At 42.4% G+C, this 17,631-nt stretch overlaps 1 protein-coding gene across 1 annotated transcript in view; it reads right to left on the reverse strand.

Annotated features, from left to right (window-relative positions):
- Positions 1 to 289: 289 nt before the first annotated feature.
- The window catches only part of SLC6A5 (solute carrier family 6 member 5), a 76,965-nt gene continuing 59,623 nt past the window's right edge, over positions 290 to 17,631 (reverse strand). Inside the window, exons 13-15 of the mRNA XM_073578308.1 lie at positions 17,516 to 17,616; positions 3,105 to 3,272; positions 290 to 1,510 (exon numbers count right to left, since the gene is read on the reverse strand). Of these exons, the coding sequence (XP_073434409.1) occupies positions 1,355 to 1,510; positions 3,105 to 3,272; positions 17,516 to 17,616 (425 nt within the window). The 3' untranslated portion in view covers positions 290 to 1,354. The remainder of the gene's footprint in view (positions 1,511 to 3,104; positions 3,273 to 17,515; positions 17,617 to 17,631) is intronic.

A 17,631-nucleotide genomic window follows, 5' to 3' on the forward strand; every position in this document is an offset into this window, starting at 1 on the left:
TAAAGGGCAATTTTACTTTGCATAGTAAACAGGAAAGACCCTGCAAAGAGGAAAGACAGGAAGAAATCCAAATAATAGTTGCATGTATATACAGCAAGAAGGAAAGAGTAATACAAGTTTCTACATAAACAGTTGTTGAGATTTCCAAAATTTCTTTTAATAGACATTGATTCTTTTAGTTATTTAGGCATTAAAGGGTCATTCCACTCATCAATAATTTGTTCAATAGCCCATGGCAAATGAGCAAACCGATATGCAAAGTTTAGAGTTGGAAGACGCAATTATAGGCAAAGTCATTGCTTATTATTAGTCAGAAGAACGACCCGGAGAGGTGGTGGAGGAGCTAATATTGAGCCTAAATCGCCCCAGCAAGGACAATTCAATAAAGGTTTGGTCCATGCCAAGACTATTAAGCCCCAGTATTGCTTTGGCCGCACTGAAGACCTGGTCTAAGTTCTTGCATATAGGAACTTTGGAGAAAGTCACTTTAACTTTTGTGTTATGAGAAGTTTTTGGACCTGTCTAATGATTTTCTGGTCACAAGTAGCAGTAAACCAACATCAACTGGACTTGTTTAGATTTTAAAAGATGTTTCTTTGTTCAACTAATTGACTTCCTTAGATAATTTCTTAGACTCTAAGCTCCAGTATACTATCACCATTCATCCAATGGCACCAAATGTCAGATCTACAAGACAATATCTACTTGAAGAACTTTCCTACTTTTGACTTGAGGAAGCCCCTCAGATGAGCAAGAAAACATCATTCATCCACTTATCGTTAACAATCTTAATGGCTTCCTTGACTGACCCGACGAGAACGTTGACCTGTTGAAGCCACCATTATGAGTAGTGGACTATCTCCAAGAACTCTAACCCAGTCCAGTTTACTACTGTAACACATGACTTGGACCTGTATCTCCAGACATCTGTAGATCTGAAACCAGACCAGAACCACTCTGGGCTAGTAGGAAAGATGCGTTTTTGTGTGTTACCCATTGACGATGGATTAAATAAAGGATGTTTTTCGATTTACAATGAAATGGCTCACACTTTATACAATACTCTTATATCATGGCAGGAACAACTACTATAAAATAATATTACTTACTGCAGCTGGACAATCATCGTCAGAGGCACTGCTGATATTTGGCAGTCAAACAAAAGGTTGTGGACACTATAGAGAAGCAACAAATGTGCAAGGCGGTCAGATTAGGTGTTGGCTACAGCATGCAACAAGGGATCCTACTGTTTATCTAAGAGGCCACCTGCACTGTCCGCTACGGGAGAAGAAGACGACGGATGTTAGGAGGAATGTGGGGAGCCTGTACGACAGAGGTACAGACACCATATGTACTAGCATTGTGTTCCTAGCTCCATATCCTTAGGAGGAAGCTTCAGGCCAAGTGAAGAAGTGCCCAATGGGTCAATCATGTTCTTGTAACGTTCTCCACGGTGTTTGGACAAGAACGGACCCCAATCTGGCTGCGGAGAGCAGATCAGCTTCAGCCTCTGAAAGGTGAGAACAAAAGGGTCAGGTTAGTAAAGAGTAAAATGTTGGTAAATTTTGGTAACTTATTGTACAAGCTTCTCCAAAGCCAAGAAAATGGACTTCTAGAGGGGTTGTCTTCTGATAGAAGATCTAGAAGACCTGGAAATTCATACCAGAAAACCTTTTCTAGATTAGGGGAGCTGTTCCCAAGTTTCACTATATACTTGTAATATCTCCTAGGGTTAGGAAAGGGGTTGAAGAAGACCATTGTTGAGTAATCTCCATCCATTGCGTGACTATTATAGGGTATTTTGCTTTTGTAATAACGCGATCATGAAAATTTGCAGCTTATCTTTACATTTACAATCCAAGACTCAATTGGAAAATTTTACTCAATGTCCACAAAATAATTTCTAGCACTAATCTGAAATCTAAGAGTACGGGGCCTCAATTGTCCACCGCTTCCTCGCACCACCATAGTCCCCAGTTACTCCTGCCACCACCAAATGTCCACCTTTTAGGTTGATATCAGAATGAATCCATTGACTTTGCTGGACATCGTTGGTATTAGTTGGCAACTATTAGTTTTCTTAGAAGTCGATTGGTTTCATTGGACATTTTCAGGTCACACTGGGTATTAATTGGTTTCAATCCAATGAGATCAAGGAACAATGGAAGACCAAAAGGCCTTATAAAACAGAATAATACAAGAAAGTCCTAAAAAGAGGACCCCAAAATGAAAATAGGGCCCCATTTCGTTGGATTGGGCTTTAGCTGGCCACTAAATTTCTATCACCTCCATGGTTGACTTTGGCCATTTGCCCATGCTACTTCCATATTGGTTCTTATGCCAGTTCTGGCTTCCCGCACCTCCTATGCTCCATAGCATTGGTGTAGTCTGCCTCTGTGGGGGTAGCAGTCTTAACTCAGAAGAAGATAACCACCTTCTACAATCAGTAATAAGTCAATGATACATCACTGGGCCACCAGCAGAACACGTCCATCCCAGAGGAACCTAAGTGAAATCTATTAGATCTGATTTCCGATTCTTAACCATAGCTTCACATCCACGTTTTCCTTAATTTCGGAATCCAGTAGCCCGGACAGTGGGGGCTTCAAAGTAATTGAATAAGTGTTTCTGGTAATCCCCCGATGTATACAAACTCCGCTAAATAAGAAACCTGAGATTCTAATTATCTGTGAATGATTGTTCTCCGCCGAGGTGCCAGCGAAAAAAGAACGGCCTCCATGTCTGCTGCGGATAAATCAGGGGAGGGGGTGTCACAGACAGAACAATTATCGGTTTATTCACTATTAAAATGGATTGAGCTTCTAATGTCGTTATTTTTAATCTCTGCTAAATTGCCATTTTGACTCCTCGACCTCCCAAGTGAAAAGTGGTAAACGCGATGTATCGGGCTGGGGACGGTGCGCTTGGCGAGATGCGCGTCCATCACAAAGTGCAGTGTAATCTTTTTATAATCCAGCTGTTCTCTGCCTATTGGAAGCCGCAATCTCATTTTATGTTTGTCTTGCAATGGGCAGAAGAACTAATTAGTATTTAGTATGCAAAACCAGAGCGCGGCTAATGATTGAGCCGCTCGGAGCCGCTACCTCAATAAAGCTGCCCGGCGCCAGATGCATTTTGATGACAAACATGATCGGAATCCAGATGACGGAGCAGGCCAGCATCAGCCAACCGAGGACCATGGACCACGTGGGGTAGTGATAGCTGCCATAAGTCATGGGCTCCCACTGGTAGAAGCTGAAGCACAGAATGAACTGAAAGAGAAAGAGGGAAACGCATCAGATGGCGACACATTGTAACGCAGAATCGCACCGGCTGCAGATCTATCCTGGTGTCTAATGCTGTTTCACAGATAGCCCACACACAAAGTGTCACCTCTTATTATGGCCACTAGGGGCACTGTACTGTGCAATCAATATAGCCAGCATCTTCTGAAACACTCTGCATTGCTAGCATCTGTGACCTCCCACAAGATCAGTAGATCACAATCCTTAAATACTCTGTGTTCTTCATAATCTACTGCTCCCACCACTATATTATTTATCCATCCTGAAACACTCTGTGCCACTTTGAGACATTGCTCTTTCTATCATATCACAAGTTGCAGCGAGGAGCTCCATTGTCTCTATACGACAACACTTCCTACCCATATGGCCCCATGACAACACTTCCTGCCTCCGTATCCCCATGGAAAAACGTCTTCCTCCGTGTCACCCTTAGCAATAATTCTTACTCCTGCCCCCATGACAACACTTAATGACCCTGCACGCCAGCATCTCATTGGTTACAATGCATATTCATATAGTAACCATCAAGCCCAACTTTCACCTATAAAGCCTGATGGTTTATGGTAACTCTGAGCTACCCGAGTACAGGGCCAGGAAGTGTTGTCATAGGGACGCAGCAGGCTTGTAACGTCAGATATTTACAATCTATTTAATATTTGATTTCAATCTTCGGGGGAGGAAATTAAAGAGAGATTAAATTCATTTCTGGCATATAAATGTATAGGTACAGAATTAATTGTAAGCAATGTATAGGCGTTATTATAATGCTATTTGTCGTATTTTATAAGGCTATATACAGTATATATCGTCCGCTCAGCACATCGCATTGATCCCTTTTGTCTTTCATCTTTCTATATATCTTTATTGGCTGTGATCGGGACTGGAGTAGAAATCCTTAATTTAATGAAGCAATCGAGGAGCAGACATTGTAAGTCAAGAGAATGGCGATAGGTACAGTATACAGCCTGCATGGTGACATACACACAGATACTATGTATCTTTGATTGCTCTTTGCTGACACCCAGTGCCTGAAAGTAGGGACTACACCCACATCAAACATCTGTAAAATTAGCACTTGGAAGGTGCTACTCCCTCCTTGCTGCCTCTATAGGGACTCTGGTGATGCTCTATTGGCAAAAAATGTGCAGGTGAGCTCTCAGTGGCACCATAAACACCATATTTTCTAGCTAGATTTAATTTGCAGTAAAATTGAAGATGCTGGTTATTACTAGTTTATACATCTTCATTTGCTTTCTGAATGCAAAATTAAGCAACTTTATAAATAGTTTTCATAAAAAAATTTCTACCATTTTGATGCTGCATAGTGTCTATAACTCCTTTATCTAGCTGCGTGATCAGAAAAAAATATTAAAAATCCACCAGAGCTCCTGGTTCTGATGCCTCTCTCTTTTCCCCATACCTTCCATCAGTTAAAAAATAGCAGCATGCGGGGGGTGGAACATAGATCTCCACACTGTGGACGGGGAAGAAAGCGTTACAAGTCTTATGGACGGCAGAGAAAACAGGCTATAGATAAAGAGAAAAGGACAAGAAAAGGAAATAAGTGCAGGATAGAAGCAGTGCTGATATATGAGCTAATCAAATCAGCAGCACCCTGGATACACAGACAGACTTCACATCCAGCCTATAATACTGGGAAAGACACTCCCGAAGAGAAGCCCAAAATGGGATCAGGCTGCAAGCTAGCATATGTAAAAATCTTTCTATGTATAGAAATATTTTGATATATATCACCTCTATGCAGTGTATATTACATATATATTTTGTCAACTGCATACTGGGGCCTAGTAGCTCCACTTTAATGCATAATGTCTATTTAAACTCTATTTATTTTAGAACATAAATCATCAGATAACGTGCATAAGTCTATGTGGTTGATGAAATTACTGGTGATGGAGGGCGTGCAATAAGATTTTATTTTCTCATAAATTTAGACCATTATGATTTTCACTAGTAGTAAAATCCAGCATATCATATAACAAGGGGTCCCCTGCCTGGAAATCCACACTCATGGATGTAAAAGAAGTGACAAAGCATTTTGGCGCCATCTTGTGGTCAGAGCAACAATGACATATTGTACTTGCAGCTGTTAAACAGGCTGACCCCATATGAAGGATATGAGAAGTGGCAGAAAAGGTTCATTCCTGTCACGTAGACCCGTCCTGTGTGACGCGACCAGCAGGCCGGTAACTAGAACAACAGGACGCGCCACGTGATACTGTCCTGTGTGACATGGCTCACTGGCCGGTAACTAAAACAACAAGACAAAGGGAAGGGAAACAGTTACAACGGTGGGCCCTGCGATAGGGAAAGGGGATGTGGAGACCTCCTGCACTCCCCTGGGTCAGTGTCCCTAACTTTCCCTATGCCGGTTCCGCACAGGGCGCCGATTAGGAACCTGTCGCCCTAGCACACCCTACACCTATCCCTTGCTAGGGAGCTGGGTGGCGCAGGCACTGGCCCCACTGCTGCACTAATACACACTAAGGAAAAACACAAACAGGGAAACACCACTTAGCTTTAATCTGTTGCACTTGCTCCTGGCAACAGAGTCCACCACCAGAATGCAGCTCTCCTCCTGAATTGCTGCCACCAAGCTCTGTCAGAGCTACAAGGAAATCCCCTATGTGTCCTTTCACACCAGGGCTAAGACAGTGCTGCAAGGAACGCTCTCCAGCTCCTTCCTCCACCAAGGATGGTTGAAATGAACTCTATCACCAACACTGATTGCAACAACTGTGACACTTTTATAGCAGAGCCAGCAATCACACCTGCTTTATAATCATGTGCACTTAACTAAAGAACTAGAGTGCAATGACGCTCAACACCACCGGGGGCAAACTTAGAACAAACGACACCATAGTGCAATAATCCTAATGGCCACCGGGGGCAAAAACCAACCTTAAGCACAGCTTATGGGAAAAAAAGGTTACCTGTGTTTTTTATCAGTCCTGATCCAGCATGGATCATGACAATTCCATTCTGAAACACCTCCTCCTGGCTTTGTCAGACATTGCACAGCATAGTTCACCATATAGGTCTGCACTGTACAATCATTAGCATCTTGCTATTGTGTGAAAATCAATATCTAGAGGTTCCTCGATGCTGCTGCTCTGGTCTCTGTTATTTAGAATCTGGATTTTTAATTTATGGATTTTGGCTGGAGAGAAAATAACATATTACTGCTGTATCCTTGTCTATTTTGCAGGGACAGTACTTATTGTGCTGTATACAATGTAGGACTTGTCATTCAATAGTTGCTGCAATTTTATTTTTCTCCAGATGCAATATATATATGTCTGTGTGTGCTGTAGAGATGCCATACATGTGGGTGCATGTGTATGGGTGCTGTATGTGTATGATGTGTATGATATACATATGTATGCTATGTATATGATGTGTATGTGTGCTGAATGTGTATGTGTGCTGTATGTTTATGATGAGCTTGTGTATGTGTGCTGTATGAATATGCTAGAGATGGGGTGCACCTTATGAAGACTGGAAAACATGTATTTGGAAGTCGCCTTGCTACACTTGTAAGGAGAGCTTTAAACTAGAACAATGTGGGAAGGGAAGCAAAAGACCAGAAAAAGCCATACACCTGACAAATGCTATTGAGAGCTCTGCTATTAGAAGTGGGAGGAAAGAACAAAGACAAAAGAATCTAAATAATAAAAATATTGGAGAAAGAGAAACCAATCACAAACTAAAATGTTTCTATACTAATGCACAAAGCATGGGCAACAAACAAGGAGAATTGGAACTACTAACGCAGGAAAAGAAATATGATGTCATTGGAATCACTGAAACTTGGTGGGACGATACACATGATTGGAATACAAGACTAGAAGGATACAACTTATTTGCAAGAAACAGACTTGATAAACGAGGAGGGGGTGTCGCATTGTATGTTAGAAACACGTATATCTGCACAGAGATAGAAGCTTCAGAGACTGGGAGTTCTGTGGAAACTGTTTGGGTAAGAATACAAGGACAGAACAATGGAAAGGACACCATTGTAGGCATTTACTACAGGCTGCCTGTGCAAGCTGAAGATATGGATGAACTCTTTATGCATCAAATGGCCAAGTTCTCCAAAAAATATGACATAGTTGTCATGGGAGATTTCAACTATCCTGACATTTGTTGGGAATCTCTCTCAGGCAAAACTAACAGGTCAAGGAAATTCTTATCCTCTCTTGCTGACAACTTTATCTTCCAAAAGGTAAGGGAGAAAACAAGGGGAACTGCTACCTTGGATCTAATCCTTATAAACAGGGAGGAAATGGTTGAGGAGATAAAAGTGGCTGGGACCCTAGGAGGTAGCGACCATGCTATTTTAGAATTTTGAATAACTAGAGGAGGAAGACCTGTGAAGACTCAGACGTCAAGGTTAGATTTCAGAAAGGCAGATTTTGAGGGATTCAGAAAGAGAATTGGAGGGATCCAATGGCTGGATATCCTTAAGGACAAAAATGTCCAGGAAGGATGGGAAATCTTGAAAAATTAAATTCTCAAAGCACAATTGTTAACAATTCCGAAAACAGGGAAGAATAGGAAGCATTTAAGGAAACCAGGATGGATGAACACAGAACTTAAGCACATGCTAAAAAGGAAGAAGAAATCTTTATAAAATGGAAAGAGGGAGGCATATCTAAAGAAGAATATAATGCTATCTGCAGAATCTGCAGGGCACATATCAGGCTAGTTTCATACTAGCATTTATTTCCTGCAGCGCACGGCGCCGCTAAGCCCCGCCCCCTGCCGGCTCCCTGCCCGCCCCATCCGGTCATCGCCGCTTACTAGCGCACATGGGCTCTTGCGATCTGCGCACCCTATCTTTAGCATAGGGTGCGCAGATCGTGCGCTGGCCGTGCGCTAGCAGGATTTTGCCGTGCGCTGCGCACTTTTGAAGGTGCTCCGTGCGCGCCGAAATGCAACATACTGCGTTCGGCGCACACGGGCGCACCTTCAAAAGTGCGCTGCGCACGGCAAAATCCTGCTAGCGCACGGCCAGCGCACGATCTGCGCACCCTATGCTAAAGATAGGGTGCACAGATCGCAAGGGTCCATGTGCGCTAGTAGGCGGCGATGACCAGAAGGGGCGGGCAGTAAGCCGGCAGGGGGCGGGGCTTAGCGGCGGCCGTGCGCAGGCAGTCGCTGCGCTATAAAGCGCAAATGTGAAACCGGCCTCAGATTATCTAAAGCGGACAATGAATTGAGGCTTGCAAGAGACGTCAAAAGCAATAATAAAGGATTTTGGGGATATGTCAAAAGTAAAGTCAAAGATGCTATAGGATTTTAACAGGATGAAAATGATGAAGTGGTAAGACAGGATGTTGAGAAGGCCGAACTTTTAAATTCCTATTTTGCATCTGTTTTCTCTCAGAAAGGAAATATAACATTACCTGTTCTTCACTGTCCTAGTAAGGGAATAGAAGAATCCAGGATATCTATAAACAGAAAGATAGTGAGGAAACACTTAGCTAACCTAAAAGAATTCAAGTCTCCAGGTCCAGATGAATTACACCCCAGAGTACTGAAGGAGATAGCAGAAGAAATTTTTGAACACCTCTCCATAATCTTTGAAAATTCTTGGCGAACAGGAGAAGTCCCAGAAGACTGGAGAAGAGCAAATGTTGTTCCTATCTTCAAAAAGGGGAAGAAGGTGGACCCAGGCAACTATAGGCTGGTGAGTCTGACTTCTATACCAGGAAAGATCTTTGAACAAATTATTAAACAACATGTATGTAAGTACCTAGATCAGAATGAAGTGATTAAACACTCAGCATGGGTTTGTAACTAATAAGTCATGTCAGACTAACTTAATTTCCTTCTATGACAGAATCACTGATTGGGTGGATCAGGGAAATGCTGTAGATATAGTATATCTTGACTTCAGCAAAGCAATTGACAAAGTATCTCACACAATCCTTATTGAAAAATTACTAAGTATGGAATGGACAAGGCAACTGTTAGGTGGATTCATAACTGGCTTAGTGATCTGACCCAAAGAGTGGTCGTAAACGGCTGCACATCCAGTTGGATGAATGTCTCAAGTGGGGTACCACAGGGCTCTGTCCTGGGCCCTGTATTGTTCAACATCTTTATCAACGATTTAGATGAAGGAATTGAGGGTAAACTGATTAAATTTGCTGATGACACAAAGCTTGGAGGGATAGCTAATGCTAGAGAAAAGAGAGAAGATTCAAAAAGATATAAATAAACTGGAGCAGTGGGCAGCAACTAACAGAATGGTTTTTAACAGGGAAAAATGCAAAGTACTACATCTAGACAATAAAAATGAAAAAAGCATATACAGAATGGGAGGAGTAGGGCTAAGCAACAGCACATGTGAAAAAGACTTGAGTATACTAATAGATCACAGACTGAATATGAGTCAACAGTGTGATGCAGCAGCAAAAAAGGCAAATGCAATTCTAGGATGTATTAACAGATGCATACAGTCTAGATCACGTGAAGTCATTATTGCCCTCTACTCCTCTTTGGTCAGACCTCATGTGGAATACTGTGTCCAGTTTTGAGCGCCACATTTTAAAAAAGACATCAACAAACTGGAGCAAGTTCAGAAAAGTGCGACCAGAATGGTGACCAGTCTGCAAACCCTGTCTTATGAGGAAAGGTTGCAGGATTTGGGAATGTTTAGTGTTGTGAATTCGCTTTCTGGCATACCTCTGGTTACTAGTGAAGGTAGTCGAGCTGGTTATATTGACAGAGGGGTCGCGAGTTCTCTTTCTGGACTCCCTCTGGTGGTTATTGGACGTAATGGAGCTGATCTGATTAACAGAGGCTTGCCACCTGATAATGAGGAGGACGATTGGAGATCTGGAGTCTCTGACTGGATTTAAGACAGCCGACTCCCTCTATCCCTGCTGGTGATTTTTTCCTGCCTCCTGAGGTCTTAGTTTTCAGCTCAGTCCCTGCATGTTCAGCTAAGTGTTCTTTTGCTATTGTTCACATTTGATCTGGTTTTGTCTATTTCAGTTTTGTGTGGTCAGACAGCTCCGACTGGGGCTGTGCTGAATCTCCATCCATATGTTACTGCTTCTGCCAGTTTGTTTTTGTCCCTTATTAGATTGGCCTCTTTTTGCTCTGCTTTCAGAATATACCACAGTGCTGATATAGTGGGTGAAGTCATGCGACTTCAGTATTTTTCTATCAGATGTGTTGGACATTTTTTGCAGGTTTTTTTGCGTGATTGCAGACGGTGTCTTTCCTTTCCTGTCCTGTCTAGTTAGTGTGGGCCCCATCGTTTACTCAGTCTATCTTCCTACCTGCGTTTGTGTTTTTATTTTGATTCACCGACAATATATGTTTGGGGGCTATCTATTCCTTTAGGGTCTACTCCAGGGCAGTTTAGATTTCCCCTTTCTTGCTTTAGGCTTATTTAGTTCTCCGGCTGTGTTGAGGCGTCTAGGATCATCGTAGGTACGCTCCACGGCTACTGCTAGTTGTGTGGATAGGATCAGGGGTTATACATCTCTGGTTTTCTGTGGCTTATCTTGGTCTTGCTCTCCACCTCGGTGACCCAATCATAACAGTTTAGCTTGGAGAAGAGAAGACTGAGAGGAGACTTAATAGCTGTCTACAAATATCTCAAGGGCTGTCAGATTGTAGAAGGATGATCTTTATTCTCATTTGCACAAGGAAAGACTAGAAGCAATGGGATGAAACTGAATGGGAGGAGACACAGATTAGATGTTAGAAAAAACTTTTTGACAGTTAGCGTGATCAATGAGTGGAACAGGCTGCCATGAGAGGTGGTGAGTTCTCCTTCAATAGAAGTTTTCAAACAGAGGCTGGACAGACATCTATCTGGGATGATTTAGCGAATCCTGCTTTGAGCAGGGGGTTGGACCCGATGGCCCAGGAGGTCCCTTACAACTCTACGATTCTATGAATATGATGTGTATATGTGCTGCATGTGTACGATGAGTATGTGTGTTGTATGTGTATAAATATGTGCTGTTTGTGTATGATGTGTATGTGTGCTGTATGTTTAAGATGAGCATGTGTATGATGTGTATGTGTGCTGTATGTGTATGATGTGTATGTGTGCTGTATTGCCGTATGTGTTTGTGTATGTGTATATATATGTGCTGTATGTGTATATATGTGTTGTATGTATGTGTGTATATATATATATATATATATATATATATATATGTGTGTGTGTGCTGCATGTGTATGTGTTCTGTATGTGCATGATTTGTATATGTATATACAGTTAGGTCCATACATATTTGGAGAGAGACATTTTTCTAATTTTGGTTCTAGACATTACCACAATGAATTTTCAGCTTTCATTTGAGGGTATCCACATTAAATGAAGGGTTTAGGAGTTCCAGCTCCTTAACATGTGCCACCCTGTTTTTAAAGGGACCAAAAATAATTGGACAATTGACTCCAAGGCTATTTCATAGACAGGTGTGGGCAATCCTTTTGTTATGTCATTCTCAATTAAGCAGATAAAAGGCCTGGAGTTGATTTGTGGTGTGGTGCTTGTATTTGGAAGGTTTTGCTGTGAAGGAAACATGCGGTCAAAGGAGCTCACCATGCAGGTGAAACAAGCCATCCTTAAGGCTGGTTTCACATTTGCGTTTTTTAGCGCTGGAAAAAAACGCATATGTGCGCATGCGTTTTTTCCCCTATATTTAACATGGGTGCGCATACCTGCGCGCTTGTAAGCGCATGTATGCGATTTTCATGCGCTGTGTTTTTTTGGGGTGTGCGTTTGTATTTTCCAGACGCAGCATGTTGCATTTTTTGGCCCTGCAAAAAAGCGCATGCGCACATATGCGCACGTTTTGCGCTAAAAATGGCCATTATAGCCTATGGATGCGCATATGTGCGCACTGGCATGCTCATGTATGCGTTTTTTTGCATATGCGTTTTTTTTTTTAACCATGGAATTTAGGGGTTTGGGTTAGAGTTAGGGTTAGTTAAGGGGGTTTAGGGTTAGGGTTAGGGTCAGGGTCAGGGTCAGGGTTAGGGTTGGGGTTTGGGTCAGGGTTAGGGTTAAGTATGGTTTGGTTAAGGGTTAGGGTCAGGGTTAGGGTCAGGATTAGGGTTAAGTATGGTTTGGTTAAGGGTTAGGGTCAGGGTTAGGGTTAGGGTCAGGGTTAGGGTCAGGGTTAGGGTTAAGTATGGTTTTGTTAAGGATTAGGGTCAGGGTTAGGGTCAGGATTAGGGTTAAGTATGGTTTGGTTAAGGGTTAGGGTCAGGGTTAGGGTTAGGGTCAGGGTTAGGGTTAAGTATGGTTTTGTTAAGGATTAGGGTCAGGGTTAGGGTCAGGATTAGGGTTAAGTATGGTTTGGTTAAGGGTTAGGGTCAGGGTTAGGGTTAGGGTCAGGGTTAGGGTTAGGGTTAGGGTTAGGGTCAAGTATGGTTTTGTTAAGGGTTAGGGTCAGGGTTAGGGTCAGGATTAGGGTTAAGTATGGTTTTGTTAAGGGTTAGGGTTAGGGTTAGGGTTAGGGTTAAGTATGGTTTTGTTAAGGGTTAGGGTCAGGGTTAGGGTCAGGATTAGGGTTAAGTATGGTTTTGTTAATGGTTAGGGTCAGGGTTAGGGTTAGGGTCAGGATTAGGGTTAAGTATGGTTTGGTTAAGGGTTAGGGTCAGGGTTAGGGTTAGGGTCAGGGTATGGTTTTGTTAAGGGTTAGGGTTAGGGTTAGGGTTAGTTAGGGTTTAGGGTTTGGGTTAGGGTTAAGTATGATTTGGTTAAGGGTTAGGGTCAGGGTTAGGGTTAGGGTCAGGGTTAGGGTTAGGGTTAGTTAGGGTTTAGGGTTTGGGTTAGGGTTAAGTATGATTTGGTTAAGGGTTAGGGTCAGGGTTAGGGTTAGGGTTAGGGTTAGGGTCAGGGTTAGGGTTAGTAAAGTCATGGTTTGGGTTAGTGTGAGGGGCCACCTAAAAATGTTGGAAACAAACGCAAACGCGGTAAAAACGCACTAAAAACGCATACAAACGCATACAAACGCATACAAAGGCATAAAAACGCTGCGTTTTTTTCATGCATGCTCATAAAAATGCTTGAAAAAAACGCAGCAGTTGTATGCTTTTGTATGCGTTTTTTCAATGCGTTTTTTTGCGGGAAAAACGCGCTGCAAAAAAAAGCAAGTGTGAAACTAGCCTAAGCTGCAAAAACAGAAAAAACCCATCCGAGAAATTGCTACATTAGGAGTGGCAAAATCTATAGTTTGGTACATCCTGAGAAAGAAAGAAAGCACTGGTGAACTCATCAATATAAAAAGACCTGGGCGCCCACGGAAGACAACAGTGGTGGATGATCGCAGAATAATCTCTATGGTGAAGAGAAACCCCTTCACAACAGCCAACCAAGTGAACAAGACTCTCCAGGAGGTAGGCGTATCAATATCCAAATCTACCATAAAGAGAAGACTGCATGAAAGTAAATACAGAGGGTTCACTGCACGGTGCAAGCCACTCATATGCCTCAAGAATAAAAAGGCTAGACTTGACTTTGCTAAAAAACATCTAAAAAAAGCCAGCACAGTTCTGGAAGAACATTCTTTGGACAGATGAAACCAAGATCAACCTCTACCAGAATGATGGAAAGAGAAAAGTATGGCGAAGGCATGGTACAGCTCATGATCCAAAGCATACCACATCCTCTGTAAAACACGGCGGAGGCAGTGTGATGGCTTGGGCACGCATGGCTGCCAGTGGCACTGGGTCACTAGTGTTTATTGATGATGTGACACAGGACAGAAGCAGCCAAATGAATTCTGAGGTATTCAGAGCCATACTGTGTGCTCAGATCCAGCCAAATGCAGCCAAACTGGTCGTCGTTTCATACTACAGATGGACAATGACCCAAAGCATAAAGCCAAAGCAACCCAGGAGTTTATTAAAGCAAAGAAGTGGAATATTCTTGAATGGCCAAGTCAGTCACCTGATCTCAACCCAATTGAGCATGCATTTCACTTGTTAAAGACTAAACTTCAGACAGAAAGACCCACAAACAAACAGCAACTGAAAACCACCACAGTGAAGGCCTGGCAGAGCTTCAAAAAGGAGGAAACACAGCGTCTGGTGATGTCCATGAGTTCAAGACTTCAGGCAGTCATTGTCAACAAAGGGTTTTCAACCAAGTACTAGAAGTGAACATTTTATTTACAATTATTTTATCTGTCCAATTACTTTTTGTCCCTTTAAAAACAGGTGGCACATGTTAAGGAGCTGAAACTCCTAAACCCTTCATCAAATGAAAGCTGAAAGTCTGAACTTCAAATCCATCTGAATTGTTTTGTTTAAAATTCATTGTGGTAATGTCTAGAACCAAAATTAGATAAATGTTGTCTCTGTCCAAATATATATGGACCTAACTGTATATATGTGCTGTATGTGTATGATATGTGCCACAAGTGTATGTTGTGAATGTGTGCTGTATGTGTATGATGTGTATGTGTATGTGTGCTGTATGTTTATGCTGAGTTTGTGTATGATGCGTATGTGTATATGTGCTATATGTGTATGATGAGTATATGTGCATGATGTGTATGAAGTGTATGATGTGTATGTGTGCTGTATGTGTATGAAGTGTGTGCTGTATGTTTGATGAGTTTGTGTATGATGTGTATATGTGCATGATGTGTATGTATATGATGTGTATGTATATTATGTGTATGTGTGCTGTATGTGTATGAAGTGTGTGCTGTATGTTTGATGAGTTTGTGTATGATGTGTATATGTGCATGATGTGTATGTGCATGATGTGTATGTATATGATGTGTATGTGTGCTGAATGTGTATGTGTGCTGAATGTTTATGATGAGTATGTATGATGTATATGTGTGCTTTGTTTATGATGAGTTTGTGTATGATGTATATGTGTTCTGTATGAATAGGATGTGTATATGTGCTGCATGTGTATGATGAGTATGTGTGTTGTATGTGTATAAATATGTGCTGTATGTGTAAGATGTGTACGTGTGTTGTATGTTTAAGATGAGCATGTGTATGATGAGGATGTGTATGTGTGCTGTATGTGTTTGTGTATATACAGTGCCTTGCAAAAGTATTCGGCCTCCTGGAACTTTTCAACCTTTTCCCACATATCATGCTTCAAACATAAAGATACCAAATGTAAATTTTTGGTGAAGAATCAGCAACAAGTGGGACACAATTGTGAAGTTGAACGAAATTTATTGGTTATTTTAAATTTTTGTGGAAATGCAAAAACTGAAAAGTGGGGCGTGCAATATTATTCGGCCCCTTTACTTTCAGTGCAGCAAACTCACTCCAGAAGTTCATTGTGGATCTCTGAATGATCCAATGTTGTCCTAAATGACTAATGATGATAAATATAATCCACCTGTGTGTAATCAAGTCGCCGTATAAATACACCTGCTCTGTGATAGTCTCAGTGTTCTATTTGAAGCACAGAGAGCATCATGAAGACCAAGGAACACAACAGGCAGGTCCATGATACTGTTGTGGAGAAGTTTAAAGCTGAATTTGGATACAAAATGATTTCTAAAACTTTAAAAATCTCAAGGAGCACTGTGCAAGCAATCATATTGAAATAGAAGGAGTATCATACCACTGCAAATCTACCAAGACCTGACCGTCCCTCTAAACTTTCATCTCAAACAAGGAGAAGACTGACCAGAGATGCAACCAAGAGGCCCATGATCACTCTGGATGAACTGCAGAGATCTACAGCTGAGGCGGGACAGTCTGTCCATAGGACAAAAATCAGTACACTGCACAAATCTGGCCTTTGTGTAAGAGTGGCAAGAAGAAAGCCATTTCTCAAAGATATCCATAAAAAGTGTTGTTTAAACTTTGCAACAAGCCACCTGGGAGACACACCAAACATGTGGAAGAAGGTGCTCTGGTCAGATGAAACCAAAATCGAACTTTTTGGCAACAATGCCAAACGATATGTTTGGCGTAAAAGCAACACAGCTCATCACCCTGAACACACCATCCCCACTGTCAAACATGGTGGAGGCAGCATCATGATTTGGGCCTGCTTTTCTTCAGCAGTGACAGGGAGGATGGTTAAAATTGATGGGAAGATGGATGGAGCCAAATACAGGACCATTCTTGAAGAAAACCTGTTGGAGTCTGCAAAAGACCTGAGGCTGGGACGGAGATTTGTCTTCCAACAAGACAATGATCCCAAACATAAAGCAAAATCTACAATGGAATGGTTCACAAATAAACATATCTAGGTGTTAGAATGGCCAAGTCACAGTCCAGACCTGAATCCAATCGAGAATCTGTGGAAAGAGCTGAAAACTGCTGTTCACAAACGAAAAATACAATGGTCCAAGCAGTTCAAAACAGCAATAACGCAGGAAAGTAGTGCAGATAGGACTACGCGTTTCAGCGGTAAAACCCGCCTTCTTCACGGTCCAGGGTGATTCTGCTTAGACCATTGTATTTTAATGGATTTATGAATAAAAAGAAAGAAAAATTTTTTAACAGCATCCTGGATTGCTCACGTTATTGCTGGACCTTGCCTTGCCGTTGTTCACATTTGTATGGATGGACTCCTACATCCTGATCCGGGCACAACGGAGTTAACCAGGTTAGCTGAGGTTCCAGGTGGTTCACAGGAGTGAGCTGGTCTACATTGTTGGATTTATATGTAGATATATATATAGTGTGTGTGCTGCATGTGTATGTGTTCTGTATGTGTATGACGGAGTCGCGGCCCCTATGTCCATCACTCGCATGCTATTCTCTCCCTCCTCCCAGAGTCACGGTCACTATATCCCTCACTCACAGACTATTCTCACCCTTCTCCCAGAGTCGCGGTCCCTATGTCCGTCACTCACAGACTATTCTCTCCCTCCTACCCAGAGTTGCGGTCCCTATGTCCGGCACTCCCGGACTATTCTCTCCTTCCTCTCTGGAGTCGCGGTCCCTATGTCCTGCACTCCCAGACTATTCTTTCCTTCCTCTCTGGAGTCGCGGTCCCCATGTCGTCACTCTCGGACTATTCTCTCCCTCCTCCCCGGAGTCGCAGTCCCTATGTCCGGCACTCCCGGACTATTCTTTCCTTCTTCTCTGGAGTCACGGTCCCCATGTCGTCACTCCCGGACTATTCTCTCCCTCCTCCCCGGAGACTCGGTCCCTATGTCTGGCACCTCAGGACTATATTATACCCCAATGTGAAAAGTTCTATTAAATCTCCTTACAGTTAGAATAGTCGGCGTGACAAAGGCCCAGCAAATCTTCCAGAAACGATTGGGCTGGAATCCGATCATCATCTCTATGTCTTCACAGAATCTCTGCAGACCTGCGGGCACAAGCA

The sequence above is a fragment of the Dendrobates tinctorius genome, unplaced genomic scaffold (genome assembly GCF_039654945.1).
Source record: "Dendrobates tinctorius isolate UK_male_01 unplaced genomic scaffold, ASM3965494v1 ptg000059l, whole genome shotgun sequence".
Taxonomy (NCBI): domain Eukaryota; kingdom Metazoa; phylum Chordata; class Amphibia; order Anura; family Dendrobatidae; genus Dendrobates; species Dendrobates tinctorius.